The 17194-nt window shown below is 41.0% G+C and overlaps 1 protein-coding gene across 1 annotated transcript in view; it reads right to left on the bottom strand.

The window, feature by feature from the left end:
- The window catches only part of LOC139277203 (IQ motif and SEC7 domain-containing protein 1-like), a 241826-nt gene that overhangs the window by 39719 nt on the left and 184913 nt on the right, over positions 1-17194 (bottom strand). The window contains exons 4-6 of the mRNA XM_070895348.1: positions 10506-10667; positions 5544-5666; positions 2191-2357 (exon numbers count right to left, since the gene is read on the bottom strand). Of these exons, the coding sequence (XP_070751449.1) occupies positions 2191-2357; positions 5544-5666; positions 10506-10667 (452 nt within the window). The remainder of the gene's footprint in view (positions 1-2190; positions 2358-5543; positions 5667-10505; positions 10668-17194) is intronic.

Raw genomic sequence — 17194 nt, 5'->3', positions numbered from 1 at the left:
CAGCTCACACTGCCACCTAACTTAGTGTCATCCGCAAATTTGGAGATACTACATTTAATCCCCTCGTCTAAATCATTAATGTACAGTGTAAACAGCTGGGGCCCCAGCACAGAACCTTGCGATACCCCACTAGTCACCGCCTGCCATTCTGAAAAGTACCCATTTACTCCTACTCTTTGCTTCCTGTCTGACAACCAGTTCTCAATCCATGTCAGCACACTACCCCCAATCCCAGGTGCTTTAACTTTGCACATTAATCTCTTGTGTGGGACCTTGTCGAAAGCCTTCTGAAAGTCCAAATATTCCACATCAACTGGTTCTCCCTTGGCCACTCTACTGGAAACATCCTCAAAAAATTCCAGAAGATTTGTCAAGCATGATTTCCCTTTCACAAATCCATGCTGACTTGGACCTATCATGTCACCTCTTTCCAAATGCGCTGCTGTGACATCCTTAATAATTGATTCCATCATTTTACCCACTACCGATGTCAGGCTGACCGGTCTATAATTCTCTGTTTTCTCTCTCCCTCCTTTTTTAAAAAGTGGGGTCACATTGGCTACCCTCCACTCGATAGGAACTGATCCAGAGTCAATGGAATGTTGGAAAATGACTGTCAATGCATCCGCTATTTCCAAGGCCACCTCCTTAAGTACTCTGGGATGCAGTCCATCAGGCCCTGGGGATTTATCGGCCTTCAATCCCATCAATTTCCCCAACACAATTTCCCGACTAATAAAGATTTCCCTCAGTTCCTCCTCCTTATTAGACCCTCTGACCCCTTTTATATCCGGAAGGTTGTTTGTGTCCTCCTCAGTGAATACCGAACCAAAGTACTTGTTCAATTGGTCTGCCATTTCTTTGTTCCCAGTTATGACATCCCCTGATTCTGACTGCAGGGGACCTACGTTTGTCTTTACTAACCTTTTTCTCTTTACATATCTATCGAAACTTTTGCAATCCGTCTTAATGTTCCCTGCAAGCTTCTTCTCGTACTCCATTTTCCCTGCCCTAATCAAACCCTTTGTCCTCCTCTGCTGAGTTCTAAATTTCTCCCAGTCTCCGGGTTCACTGCTATTTCTGGCCAATATGTATGCCACTTCCTTGGCTTTAATACTATCCCTGATTTCCCTTGATAACCACGGTTGAGCCACCTTCGCTTTTTTATTTTTACGCCAGACAGGAATGTACAATTGTTGTAGTTCATCCATGCGGTCTCTAAATGTCTGCCATTGCCCATCCACAGTCAACCCCTTAACTATCATTCGCCAATCTATCCTAGCCAATTCATGCCTCATACCTTCAAAGTTAGCCTTCTTTAAGTTCTGGACCATGGTCTCCTAATTAACTGTTTCATTCTCCATCCTAATGCAGAATTCCACCATATTATGGTCACTCTTCCCCAAGGAGCCTCGCACAACGAGATTGCTAATTAATCCTCTCTCATTGCACAACACCCAGTCTAAGATGGCCTCCCCCCTAGTTGGTTCCTCAACATATTGGTCTAGAAAACCATTCCTTATGCACTCCAGGAAATCCTCCTCCACCGTATTGCTTCCAGTTTGGTTAGCCCAATCTATGTGCATATTAAAGTCACCCATTATAACTGCTGCACCCTTATTGTATGCACCCCTAATTTCCTGTTTGATGCCCTCCCCAACATCACTACTACTGTTTGGAGGTCTGTACACAACTCCCACTAACATTTTTTGCCCTTTGGTGTTCTGCAGCTCTACCCATATAGATTCCACATCATCCAAGCTAATGTCCTTCCTAACTATTGCATTAATCTCCTCTTTAACCAGCACTGCTACCCCACCTCCTTTTCCTTTTATTCTATCCTTCCTGAATGTTGAATATCCCTGGATGTTGAGTTCCCAGCCCTGATCATCCTGGAGCCACGTCTCCGTAATCCCAATCACATCATATTTGTTAACATCTATTTGCACAGTTAATTCATCCACCTTATTACAGATACTCCTTGCATTAAGACACAAAGCCTTCAGGCTTGTTTTTTTAACACCCTTTGTCCTTTTAGAATTTTGCTGTACAGTGGCCCTGTACATGACTGATCTACAATGTAGTCACAGGACCCCATCATGGTAATGGATGGAACTAACATGAAAAAAAAAAATCAGTGGCCAGTTCAAGAAAGTAACAATTCAAAGAAAGTATTTCAGTGCCACTAACCTCGCAAATTCTTGACAAAGTCTTCCAGTTTCATTTTGCGTTCTGGTTTCACATTGGGGCTATACATGTCTGTGTTCAGCAAAATGATTGCAAAGGCGAGGATGAAGATGGTATCAGGATTTCGGAACTGTCGCACAACCCCAGAATTGCAGATACAGTAGCGTTGGCTACAATAGAGGATAGAAGATATCGCATGTTATATACAGTGAAATTATTATAATCGAGGTGTCAGTAACACGTACAATAGAGATTCCTCAGGATCAAAGGAAAATTAAATGTCACAAGTAATCATCTATTACTTTCATTAGTACACATAGGCTTTATTTTTGGTATACAAAACTATATTTGCTGCTGTGGTTTTATTTTCAAACTAGTAAATATGATTGTGATGCAATAAAAATGCCATTATGTCCAGTGAAAGTATCAGAAAGATGATCAATAATAGTTTTCCGTATTACAGATGTCAAACTAGAACAACTTTATTACAGCATATGCCTGTGACGGCCACATCAGTGAAAAAGAATGACTTCACTGCAGTAAAGATCAAGGAGCGGTATGTGTATACGTGTGAATGTATCAATGTACATGTCAGAGCGCATAAGCGTACGTGTCCACCCACCAGCAACAACTTCCCTCACCACCGTTTGCAGCCGTGCAAGCCCTTTTGGACCCACGCACTTAAACTTTGACAATGTGACTTCAACCCTGATGATGCTTGGAAAGCCGAATGGAGTTCACAAGAAGTCACAAACAAACATCTCATGAAGAACCAATGCAGAAGATCCCTGGCTTCGATCTTTCGCAAAGGCTATGGGCAACCCTAAACCGCATTCACACAACCATGGCAGCTGCGAATACTTGATGCACAAATGGAGAATTAAAAAGAAAAAGAAAAAGAAAATGGAAGAGAAGGAAAAAGAAATGGAAAATAACTTGTGTTTACATATGTACCTGTCACAACTTCAAGGTATCCCAATGTGCTTGACATTCAATGAAGGTTACAGAGATAAGGAGGGCAAGGCCATCCTGGGATTTAAAAATAAGGATGGTAATTTTAAATTTGGGGCATTGGGGAACAGGGAGGTTAATGAGCACAGGGGTGATGGATGAGCGGGACTTGGTGTGGGATCGGACATGCTCAACATATTTTTGAATGAGCTGAAGTTCATGGAGGGTGGAGAATGGGAAGCTGGCCAGGAGAGCATTAGATCAGTCAAGTTTGGAGGTGAAGAAAGCATGGATGAGGTTTTCAGCAGCAGATAGGCTGAGACACTGATGGAGGCGAACGAGCAGTCTGACAGCATAGAGGAAGTGGACGGGTTGGGACAAGTGGTGGAGAAGTAGAGCTGGGTGTCATAAGAACATGTGGAAGCTGTTCCAATGTTTGCAGTGGGTCTCACGCAACGGATGAGGTTGGAGATTACATGACTGTAGTCAGGAGAGAAACCCGAGTGCAAGACATGGAGGAGACTGAAGAACAGCTTGGCTTGGTGACAAAGGGGAAGGGTGTGGAGAGAGAAGCAGCAGAGGCAAAATATCTCATTGAAAGAGAGCTAGAACAGATCAATCAATGGGACAAAAAAATTCCAGTTGATTGTGATTTCTATCATTGAGTTTGAGAAATGGTACCATATTTTAGGAACAACAGAAGCCACAGCAGTTTTAATTCTACACTTGCTCAGACAGAAACATAACAGATGTACCGAAAATCAAATTATGAATTTTTGCAATTGGTTTTGTAAAAATGATCAAAGTTACTCTGCGTGATATTTTACAATTTTTAAAATTCCCTTATGATGGTGGTTTTTATATTTGAGATTGCAGGTTGCTCTTCCCACACGCATGCACACAATCCCTCCCTATGTCAGACATACACAGAAAACAGAATGGGTTGCATAATCTATTCGATCACAGACATTAAGAAAGCCTTGCAATGAAATGTAACCTTTCCTAAAATCAAAGATGTGAAAAGTCACTGGCTGATCCCAAAACATTGATTGGAATTTTCTTTTAGAACACAGTGGAAGGCATTTGGAGTCAACAGGACAGGGCTTTATCCACTCCGACCTGCTTCATGTTCCAAGGTGCTGAAGCTCCTTGACTCTGAGATCACCTTCCCCTTCCCAGCTACTCCACATTTCTAAGATCTTAATTCCTGAAGATCCTCATTCACATTTGAAATCCCACAGTGGTATGCAAATATTCAGCATAATGCTAATACAGCAAAGTAGTAAAAGCTAAGAATATATCTGTCTTCTATGTTTTGGTTTGTGTTTCTAAGTTTTTCATGGCAGATAAAGATGAATGCAAGAATCATACATAAAAACACACCGACCCCCGTGCCAGCCCCTTTCATTGGAATATCCAAAATATCTCTTACTGGCATACAGAGGAAGCAATTTGTTAAGATTTCTCAGCTTCTTGGCATTAGATTGGGAAATTCCTATTCTAGAGTACACTTTCACTTTGAGTTGATAGCAAAAATGAAACTGAGAAATGTAATCGTCGCCTCGCCGGGAATGGGTGGGGGAGTAAAAACAGAAGGAAGAGCTTGTCCAGGTAGAAAATCAAGCCGATAAGTTAGATTAAATAGGCAAGAACTAGATGAACAAGGGAATAATCCAGGAATGGAGCAGGCCGGGGAGCAGGAAGCAGTTATCAAGTGGTCATAAAATCTAAGCTTCCAAGGGGAACGCATCATACTCAGTATAAATTGCAGCTAATGGCAATATACAAAGTACAAAACCAAATGTGTTGAGCCAGAAGGTCTCCAACTTTTAGGTAAGATTTGATCAAATTAAATAGGGCTATTCACACAATCGATAAAACAGAAAACCTTAAATGATTCCTTTGATCATTACAGTAAACATCAATTGAAATATTGTATTGCAATCCAAATAAGAAATTATTAAACAATAAGCTCAGAAGTTGAGTTATTTACAGATTGATGTGTTTGAGGTTGAGAACAATATTTGCAACTGTAGTATGGAAAGTTCATGGAATTTGCATGTGAAATGGTTTGATCACATTTATTAATAATAATTCTAAATGATTAATAATCAATTTCATTTTATTTGAAGTCACAACCAGAATTTCAAAAATAAATCTCTTGATATTTGAAGAAAATTAGCTTTCCTTTCATTTGTATTGTGCAGCAATGGTCCTGCTAAAGAATATTAGTTTTGTTCGAAAACAAATTTATGCAGAGCAATGAAACAAGGTGCAACCCAACTTAAAACTCTGTTGCTGAGTTACTTAGAGTCACACAGAAATAACATTGATTGCATGTGGTAAGTATGCAAGAACGCTCATCATTTGACGTCAAAAATCATGTGGACCATGAACCACAATACCTGAAAGCCTCAATGAGACGTTCTACTTTCTGAGCTTCTCCTTGGACCCGAATGTGTGCCTGGAACTTTCTGAGGGCTTCATCTAATTCCATTCCTGAAAAATCCATCTCATCAACAACACAGCTGAAATAAAACATACACCAGTGATTATTTGGTGTGATTTAAAAATATGGAAAATATTCTGGTATTTATAGGGCAAAAGATACCTCTTTAAAAAGTGAGAATATTTTTGTAATGTATTAAGCTAATCTTCATACTGCAAAAAAATTCAGAACAAAAGTTACATTTTGAGATACTGCTAATATTGCTCAGTGTTTATGATTGTCATTCAAGTTGCAGATATATTCAGGGCCTAGGGTTCTGCAATTCTGTGGCTGCAGAAACTGCCTTGGAATTTTGCTGCCACCATAATTTTCTTCCTTAAGCAGTTTACCATTCATAGCAAAGCCACCCAAGACTCACTCAATGGAATTACTTTTCTAAACCCATCGATCTCCTCCTCGTCCTTTACGTTCCTCCTTAAAAACCACCTCATTGACCAATGTCACCCTTCCAAATATCTCATGTGGCTCAACATCGATTTTCCTCACACGGTTGTGAAGCAGAGAGCATTGGAATGGTCAGGTATGGAGCTAACAAAGGCATGGATGAGGACAAATATAAGCTCACACCTCACTTGTTCTCACAAATAATTTTTATGCATTAATGTAATTGATCTTAATATTTTGGGAAGTGACATCCCAAGTAAACTGTGAAAAGCCTTTAGATGTTGTACATCTGGTCGAATGGAAAGCCTCTGATAAAGTTCCACAAAAAAAGGCTGCTACATATACTTAGTGGTAGAAATTCAATGTAAAACCTTGAGATAACTGGCTGAAAGTAAATAATCATCATATACTTGTAAGACGAGTGATATGGGGTTGCAGGAAATTAAGCACCTTCTGTGGATTGATGGGAACAAGGAAGACTTAACAGCACAAATTCAGCCAATAGAAAAGAACACAATTCCAGAAATCTACTGAAGGTGAGAAGCCATGTGAATGTCGCCAAGGGTTCCAGCAACGGGCTTGGGTATCTGATTAGAAACAGACTCATGAGAATCAAGACTCCAGATAGAAAATTAATTATTTCTTACAGTCCCAGTGTATGGTACTTTCTATGTTGATTAAATCCTTGTTGGTGCACTTTCTATAACTCTGCATTACATTAACCAACAACATGGCAGAATAAAAGGAATTATGCAAGAACAGATCCTCAGTTGTAAAGTTAGAGAGAAGGGGCCCAACCATCAGTCCTGCAGTCCAATTGACTCCAATTTATATCAACAACTAAGGTTCAGGAACTCAATGAACATTGGTCACATTTGCAGATCATACTATATACTTAGGCAGGCTGGGGACAGCCAACTCTGATGAGCCAACCATTGACAAGCTTTTGTTTTAAAGACAATTTACTTGCATAGTAACATTATTACTAAGAGGCTGCAGGGTGACTTGGACAGGTTAGGTGAGTGGGCAAATGCATGGCAGATGCAGTATAATGTGGATAAATGTGAGGTTACCCACTTTGGTGGCAAAAACAGGAAGGCAGATTATCTGAATGGTGGCAGATTAGGAAAAGGGGAGGTGCAACGAGACCTGGGTGTCATGGTACATCAGTCATTGAAAGTTGGCATGCAGGTACAGCAGACAGTGAAGACGACAAATGGTATGTTGGCCTTCATAGCAAGAGGATTTCAGTATACGGGCAGGGAGGTCTTACTACAGTTGTACAGGGCCTTGGTGAGGCCAAACCTTAAATATTGTGTACAGTTTTGGTCTCCTAATCTGAGGAAGGACATTCTTGCTATTGAGGGAGTGCAGCGAAGGTTCACCAGACTGATTCCCAGGATGGCAGGACTGACATATGAAGAAAGACCGGATCGACTAGGCTTATATTCACTGGAATTTAGAAGAATGAGAGGGGATCTCACAGAAACATATAAAATTCTGACAGGATTGGACAGGTTAGATGCAGGAAGAATGTTCTCGATGTTGGGGAAATCCAGAACCAGGGGGTCACAGTCTAAGGATAAGGGGTAAGCCATTAGGATCGAGATGGAGAAACTTCTTCACTCAGAGAATTGTGAACCAGTGGAACTCTCTACCACAGACGTTGTTGAGGCCAGTTCATTAGATATATTCAAAAGGGAGTTAGATGTGGCCCTTACAGCTAAAGGGATGAAGGGGTATGGAGAGAAAGCAGGAAAGGGGTACTGAAGTTGCATGATCAGCCATGATCATATTGAATGGTGGTGCAGGCTCGAAGGGCCAAATGGCTTACTCCTGCACCTATTTTCTATGTTTCTATATTACAGTATTTTATAAGAATGGAATGCTAAATTTTGTCTCCTGTTATTTGTCTTTAGTGAGTGAACTCAGAACAAAGTAATGTAATCCCAAGGAAATAGTAAATACTAATCAGAACTTAGTGCTTTAATTAGTCATCCACGCTGTCCTGCTTCAGTCATTGCGACATGTAACAGAAAGGGAGTTTGGTCACATTTCACATCATTAAAAAATCTCCATCAATTTAATATCTATTTATGAGATAGGACCGAGCATTTGAAATTTGCTGTTTCTACAGGCTTATGGTTGTCTGGAAACTGTCATTGCGTAGGAATGATAGATATTGCATTGCTTGTATGTGAAAATATTTTGATTGCAAATTCATTAATATATACAACTTAATTAAGTAACCACTTGACACAACCGAATGCTTTGTTCTGGAATCAAAAGGGTGTGTTGAAAGCAGATGACGTGAATGTGCATCAAGCTTTTATTTGGCTGACACATCAGGGAGTATGTGTGCGTGTGTGTCTATTCTATAGATGATTAACAGCTTTATTTAATTATAAAAAAAACTATTTGCCTTTGTCCTATATTGTACTTTGAGAGTTGGGAGGTATTTCTCCTCCAAGCCTATTGTAACTCCAGTTCTTCTGGGCCTATTGAGATAGAGGTGCAAGTCAGGAGACTCTTAGGATACAGATTAGTCCTAATGTACAAGTTTATTCTTATTGTCACTGGTCCAGGTTAGGTTTGGAGAGATAGCGAAGTGTTGTGTATTTTTTATTTTTGTACCTGAGGAAAAAGTGTAAGTTAGAATTTCTGTAAAATGAAACATACCTTTCTGCTATTGTTAACTTGCATTTTTAATAAATCAGCTTAGTTGTTTATAGCCTGTGTTGTATGGTCTGATAGTGTGTCGATTCTTCCACTATCCGAAGATTAGGATGATGCCAACTTCTAATTACAGTCATATAGATTTCAGTTTGACTCCTGGACAACTGTATATTACCAGGTGTATATAAAGTTATACTTTTGTTCAAATGGAGTGCAGACTCACTGTTGATTATGAGAGAATAATCTATTTAAGTTTAAAAAGTGCAATATACACATGCATGTCTGTAATGCTCAGGATAATATTTTACAGATACAGCCCTCAACAGCATTAGGTTGAATCAAAGATAATTCAAATGAGTATTTAAAAAAATGGGAAAGCAATAGAAAGGTAGATTGGAGCAAGAAGCATCCAATATATATATCTTTAGCTTTGTATGCAGCAGACAAGGGTTAAAAGACTAATTAAGCCTTTAAAGGAACAAATGTGGTAGAAACATAAAAGGATCAGGAAATTGCTGAGTTGTCAAAACAAATTATTTATATTGTTCTTCACAAATCAAGACTGTAGCCAAATTCCAGATCCTGTCATTTTAGCGCAGGAATCTAACATGAAGGTGAAATCCAACCCAGCCAATTGCAGCCCTAGCAGTCTACTCTCAATCATCAGCAAAGTGATGGAAGGAGTTGTCAACAGTGCTATCAAGCGGTACTTCCTCATCAATAACCTGCTCACCGATGTTCAGTTTGGGTTCCGCAAAGACCACTCGGCTCCAGACCTCATTACAGACTTGGTCCAAATATGGACAAAAGAGCTGAATTTCAGAGGTGAGCTGAGAGTGGCTGCCCTTGACATCAAGGCAGCATGCAAATGAGTGTGCATCAAGGAGCCCTAGTAAAGACAGTGGGGATCGGCGGTAAACTCCAGTGACTGGAGTCATACCTGTATGAATAAAGATGGTTGTGGTCATTGAAGGCCAATAATCTCAGCCACAGATCATCACTGCAGGAGTTTCTTAGGGCACCTTCCTAGGCTCAATTATTTAAGCTGTTTTATCAATGACCGTAACTCCATCATAAGCTCAGCATTTATTAGCCCAAGCCTGGATGTTGTCCAGATCCTGTTGCAGGCGAACACAGATTGTTTCATTATCTGAGCAATCTTTTCTTTTTTTCTGAATGGGCATGAACACTGTGGAATCATCAGCTTAAACACTCACTCCCTCCTCTACCAGCGTACCATGTCTGCTGTGTGTTCTATCTACCGGATGCACAGCAGCAAGTCGCCAAGGCTTCTTCAGCAGCACCTCCCAAACCTGCGATGTCCACCACCTAGAAGGACAAGAGTAGCAGGTGCATGGGAATACCATCAACTTTAAGTTACCCTCCAAGTCACACACCATCCCAACTTGGAGATACATCACCGCTGTTCCTTCATCGTCGCTTGAGCAAAATCCTGGAACTCCCTACCTAACAACATTGCAGGAGTACCTCATTCTCAAGGGAAATGGGGATGTGTAATAAAATGTAGCACGGAGAGAAAACGGCATTGTTTGAGGTGTCATATTTTGAATGATATGTTAAACCAAGGCCTGTCTGCTTGTTCAGGTGGATGTAATAGATTCCACAGCACTGTTCAGAGGAGCAGGGAACTCTCTCAGTTAATGGTAAGCATTCATTCCTCAGCAACAAACCACAGATTACTTGGTCTTTAGGTTTATCGCCCAAGGTAGAAAAACACAAGAGAGCTGAGTATTTTCAAACTGGAGAAGCTCATGATTCTTTTCTGTGCAATACTTACTCAAGTACATCTCGGTTGAACTGCTTCTGCCGATTGCCCAAAAACTCGCCAATCATCTGCCTGCTAAGGCCTTTCCTCTGAAGGAGGAAGTGAGCGACACCAACAGGGGTATCAGGAACAAATCCACGCTCAATCAGATACTGCACGCCTTTCTCAGGTTTCCTATACAAAAACAATGAAAATTAGTTAGACATTTCTAGATATGTTGTGTGCTGAAATATATCTTGAACAAACATATTTATCATTTTACAATTTGATTGTACATCTACATTTTGAAACCTGTTGACAAGGATGCACATGTAAACCAACGCACAATATTGAAACACCACAACCTCCAGGTTTCCCTCCAATTTACACATCCTGACTTGGACATATATCATTGCTCTTGCACCATCGTTGGGTCAAAATCCTGGAATTCCCCACGTAACACCATTATGAGAGCACCATAAAAAGGAGTAGAGCAGTTCAAGGAGAAGACCCAACATCATCTCAGCGCAACTAGGGATGGGCAAATGTCAGCCTCACCTTCATTTAGAATAACATGGATCCTAATCTGGGAGCACCTGCACTACGAAAAGCTAGTATTAGCAGAGTGTATGATAGGACCCACCTGACTTACTTTTGCCAGCTTAGATGCTGGCCTGATTCAAAGACACTGAAATCAAGAAACACTTCAGAATACACAAGCCCCCATCCAAGGAAATATCAACAAATTTCCAATTGCATTTACTCCTTCTAAAAGTTGCCTGAAGAGTTTTGAATTTTAAAACCCTTTTTAATTTTGTAATTGGTAAATTTCTAACCTTAATAAAAAGGAAAAGTAAATGATATTTGACTTTATCCAGATCAGTATTTTGGGAGCAGATTCGGTGCTGCAGGCAGCAATTCCAAATTACTGGAATTCATAATTGCAGTCTACAGTAAGGAGTTGATCTTTGAATAAAGCATGTATGTATGTAAAGGGGTAAAGTATAAAGTAGACAGACAGATGGTCACCAAAGTGGATATTGAAGGTAGTGAATTGATCTGATACACAAGATGGTTCAGATTAAAAGGGCTTATCAGTATTAGGAGGTTGTGAGGAGTTGGGAGTTCCCCCACCTCAAGGCAGGGATTGTAATATATTGCCTATTGACAGATTGTATGTAAAACTCGCTTTAGAAAATAGCCGTATAACATAAAATGAAAACTTTACATATTCAGTACATTTAAAGGAATGAAGGGCAGAGTTGACAACACCTACTAAGAAATCTCCAAGGACAGTAAGGAGTAAGCTGTCTGGAAACATAGATAGGATAATAATACTATTGTAGCAGCAACTGAGCTGATAAGAAACCAGGTGCAGAACTAGCCATGGGGAACCAGGACAAGGTTAACACTGTAGAACAATACATTCGGCCCCACATGCTATGGGAGATGGAGAGGTTGAGAAACCACTCAGCAGCCTGTCTGATAAGGGTCAACGAATCAGTATAGCTCTGCTGATGAGCTGTAGGCCAACTGGTGGTCATAGAAGGTTTTGTAGGAGGATTGCACACCTTGAAAACTGTGTAACTGTGTGCGGGGAACCTTTGTTCTTTGAAGGTTCATTTGGAATGCTTCCCCTGCATATGCTTGAAGAAAGATCGGTTGTACCAAGGTTTCGTCTGAGTGATTCCATGATCACTTTACAAGCTGGTGTCGACTCCTTATTTCAGTGAGTCCACCTTGAAAAAGAGAAGTCTTCTTTTTACCCCAACATTTGGCGCTGCAAGCAGGGTACAGACACTCCGATCTGGACGATATGACAGCTATTGGGGTGAGTATCCTTTTTAGTACCACCTACAATGTACAACTGGGACAGGCAATGAAAGAGCATCAGGAAGTAAAGCAGCATTTTCCAGCAAGATCCTTTGAGGCAGCAAATCACCTACTAGAACTCGAGTTTGCACTGCAACAGCTGATTTGTAACCCAAGTGTGTAATTGGTATGCCAGGCTACTTCCCGGATACTCCCCATACTGTAAATCATGGGAGCGGCTCAAAGTGCTAATGGAAAATACAGTAATACAATTTCCATATCGTAAAGGGTTTTTTGGGGAATTTTTATTTCAATATGGAGTGTACTTTGGACAGAATACACTCCATCCCGCCCTTCCTTCTCATTTAATGCAGCATTAAAGATGTCAATAGACCCCTTCTTCAGTGCTGTGCTGCTGCTCCTTGCAATCATAGATACAACTTCTGACAAAACTCTGTGCACCTATTTATCCATGTTCTAAATGTATGCTGCCTTCAGTATCACAATTCTATATCCTTCTGATTAAAATTAAGTGATTGCCCTGCCAAGCCTTCTCAATCAGAAAGTACAGTGAAAGGAAGCAGTAAAAAATTGCAGTTTGTTCACTGTTTAAGATTTCAGGTCTTGCCAGGTATAACTCACTTCCATCTCAGTGAATGCACTTCTGCAGATTGAAAGGCAGGAAACATTACTGCAGCATTCCAGAGTATAATTGGGCTAGACACATGTACATCAGAGCTGTAATAATCAAGATAAGTTTGTTCCAAATTTGTACTGCCTGAATTCCACTGAAATCACTATTAAAGTCCCAATGTTCATACCTTGCCTCGTGCTCTTTGTGAGGGGAGAAAGGAGGGGGGAAATTACCATCCTTGTGTATACTGCATACAGTTGTCAGTGAACAAATTCAAAATGGAATATTATTTGATAGGTTAAAAAATGACAGTGCCTTGTACCAGTAATATCTTTACACAGATTAAGAGACAAGTTTTCTGATGATACAAAGATGGGAGGAAAAGCAATGTGTGAGGAGGACACAAAAAAGCTGCAAAAGGACACAGACAGGCTAAGTGAGTGGGCAAAAATTTGGCAGATGGAATATAACATTGGAAAGTGTGAGGTCATGCACTTTGATTTTTTTCTGCCAAAGAGCAAGTTATTATTTAAATGGAGAAAGATTGCAAAGTGCCGCAGTACAGTGGGACCTGGGGGTCCTGGTGCATGAAACACAAAAGGATAGTATGCAGGTACAGCAAGTGATCAGGAAGGCCAATGGAATCTTGGCCTTTATTGCAAAGGGGATGGAGTATAAAAGCAGGGAAGTCTTGCTACAGTTATACAGGGTATTGGTGAGGCCACACCTGAAATGCTGTGTGCAGTTTTGGTTTCCATATTTACAAAAGGATATACTTGCTTTGGAGGCAGTTCAGAGAAGGTTCACAAGGTTGATTCTGGGGATGAGGGAGTTGACTGATGAGGAAATGTTGAATAGGTTGGGCCTCTACTCATGGGAATTCAGAAGAATGAGAGGTGATCTTATCGAAACGTATAAGATTATGAGGGGGCTTGAAAGGTAGTGGATGCAGAGAGGATGTTTCCACTGATGGGGAAGACTAGAACTAGAGGGCATGATCTTAGAATAAGGGGCCACCCATTTAAAACAGAGATGAGGTGGAATTTCTTCTCTCAGAGGGTTGTAAATCTGTGGAATTCGCTGCCTCAGAGAGTTGTGGAAGCTGGGACATTGAATAAATTTAAGACAGAAATAGACAGTTTCTTAAATGATAAGGGGATAAGGGGTTATGGGGAGCGTGCAGGGAAGTGGAGCTGAGCTCATGATCAGATCAGCCATGATCTTATTGAATGGCGGAGCAGGCGCGAGGGGCCGTAAGGCCTACTCCTGTTCCTATTTATGTTCTATGTTCTTATGCTTATTTCTATTATTGCTTTATGCCCCTTCCTTCCATTCTGCCAAGACTACACCACTTTCCACAGCTGACAGAACACCCTGAAGACCGTCTCTCAAACTTCTGACAATGCTGTTTTGTAGCCAACCATTACAATGTGCATGACAGCAGCCAAGCGGGATTAACACTTCAATCTTTCCATGCTTATGAGAAAGTGACCAATCTCCACCCCACCCAAAGGCAGCACACAGCTGATATCTGGTACCCAACATGGAAGCTCCACAGAACAGCAATATGCTGTGCCAGAGCAGTACTGAACAGCAGTTTTGTTTAAAGGAAGACAATCATTTCTGCTCCTATACATTTCATCTGCCTGTGTCTTTGTAAAATTACAGCATGGCGACAACACAGCAGGATGCTGCCTGCTGTGGTGTCCTAAATGACCGTCTACAATTGCGCATTTCTTTCACGACAAGATGCAGCAGAATCAATCCACAATAGCAAGGTGACTCCGATAGCCAGTGTTGGTGACAAAGCTATAACCTTCCTATATTGATAGCACACATTAAAAATAACTTAAGACAATGCCCACTTATCAATTTTGTCATACTATCTATTAATGGGCACAAAAATAAACCTGAGGTGTTGCACATTGAAAAAGGAATGCACAACTTGAAGTTTGAAGACCATTAATTGGACACCTTCGTTTTGCATTATAATATTGCAAATCCTGACAACCATTTTAGAAGCATGACAGATACATGGGCCCCGATATTCACTGGTGAAAGTAATGCGCAATTGAAGACAGTCATTTCAGAGTGGTGTGGGGAGAGACGCAGGGAAGGAGTTTTAACTGCGTGTTTTTTTTTTAAATAAACAGAAGCCAGCTTGATTGATAGGCTTGGCTGCCTGCCAGGCAGGGAAATCCTGCGGCACAAGGCTGCAGTCCAGGAACAGGTAGGTTTAGTGGCTGTTGGGGGTAGAGATCTCCGTGGATGGGGTGGGTAGAGCATGGTTGGGAGGGTCAGAAGTGATCAGAATCCTCACTGAGACCATGCAGAGTCGAAACCAGGAAATATAAATTAGATTCAATTCATGTACAGAAAGCAACATAGAGGGAAAGAAAGATGGGATTGAGAGATACAAAAAAGACAGAAAAAGTAATAACATTAAAAAAATGTTTTTAATCTCCAACACTAAATAAATTCTGAAGGAAGGAGACTCTACAATGTGTAAAACTAAATTTTCAGTGCCAGAGAGGTTGCTTGGCAATAATGACAATTCATCACCATTAAAAATTCACTTACACCTGAATGCACCAACCCTAACTTTTTGTGGTGTGTTTAGTGGGTAACTAGCGGTCAAGTACAGCAACTTCATGCCCTTAGATGGATTTCAATGCCAAGTCCATTGGCAAGGTACTGCAATAGTGTCATCTATGGAGGAGCAGGATAACTCTGATTGCAACTTCTGATTTGCACGTTTAGCAGCGCATGTACATACTCAGGTAGTTGCTTTTTGATTTACTCCACAACAGTAAACAGCGACAGCCTCACCGTTATTCCCAACACAAAATCCGGGCCAAAGTCTCAGATGCAATGATGTGCTAGGAACAAGACATTTTAATATATAATAATCCGGGACAAAATTGTCAGTTGAACAAGTGTGGATTGATTAAGTAAAGCCAGAACGGATTTGTTGATGAGGGCAAAACAGCTGATGTGGTGCACATGTACTGGCAAAAGGCGTTTGATAAAGTGCCATATTAGGCTTGCCAGCAAAGTTGAAAATAAAAGGCACAGTGACAGCATGGATATAAAATTGGCGAAGTGACAGGTAACAGTCGCAGTGAATGGTTGTTTATCGGACTAGAGGAAGGTACACAGGATCTGGAATGCACTGCTGAAAGAGTGGTGGAAGCAGATTCAATCGTGGCTTTCAAAAGAGAATTGGATAAGTACCTGAAGGAAAAGATTTGCAAGGCTACTGGGAAAGGGCAGGGGACTGGGACTAGCTGAAGTGCTCTTGCTAAGAGCCGGCACAGGCTTAATGGGCCAAATAGCCTCCTTCTGTGCTGTAACAATTCTATGATATTATAGAGAGTTAAATTAAAAAGTAGGACCTCAAAAGGTAGTAATCTCAGGATTGCTACCAGTGCCACGTGCTAGTCAGAATAGGAATAGTAGGATAGCTCAGATGAATACGTGGCTTGAGCAGTGGTGCAGAAGGGAGGGATTCAAATTTCTGGGACATTGGAACCGGTTCTGGGGGAGGTGGGACCAGTACAAACCGGACGGTCTGCACCTGAGCAGGACCGGAACCAATGTCCTCGGGGGAGTATTTGCTAGTGCTGTTGGGGAGGGGTTAAACTAATATGGCAGGGGGATGGGAACCTATGCAGGGAGACAGAGGGAAGTAGAATCGGAGCAGAAGCAAAAGATAGAAAGAAGAAAAGTAAAAGTGGAGGGCAGAGAAACCCAAGGCAAAAATCAAAAAGGACCACATTGCAGCAAAATTCTAAAAGGGAAAAGTGTGTTAAAAAGACAAGCCTGAAGGCTCTGTGCCTCAATGCGAGGAGTATTCGTAATAAGGTGGACGAATTAACTGCACAGGCAGCAATTAATGAATATGATATAATTGGAATCACAGAGACATGGCTCCAGAGTGACCAAGGCTAGGAACTCAACATCCAGGGATATTCAACATTTAGGAAGGATAGACAGAAAGGAAAAGGAGGTGGGGTAGTGTTGCTGGTTAAAGAGGAAATTAACGCAATAGTAAGGAAGGACATTAGCTTGAATGATGTGGAATCAGTATGGGTGGAGCTGCGGAATACCAAAGGGCAGAAAACGCTAGTGGGAGTTGTGTACAGACCACCAAACAGTAGTAGAGAGGTTGGGGACAGCATCAAACAAGAAATCAGGGATGCGTGCAATAAAGGTACAGCAGTCATCATGGGTGACTTTAATCTACATATAGATTGGGCTAACCAAACTGGTAGCA

Source organism: Pristiophorus japonicus, chromosome 12 (genome assembly GCF_044704955.1).
Source record: "Pristiophorus japonicus isolate sPriJap1 chromosome 12, sPriJap1.hap1, whole genome shotgun sequence".
In the NCBI taxonomy this organism is placed as follows: domain Eukaryota; kingdom Metazoa; phylum Chordata; class Chondrichthyes; family Pristiophoridae; genus Pristiophorus; species Pristiophorus japonicus.
The sequence above is the reverse complement of the archived record's forward strand: the minus strand, read 5'-3'. Positions and strand labels throughout refer to the sequence as shown.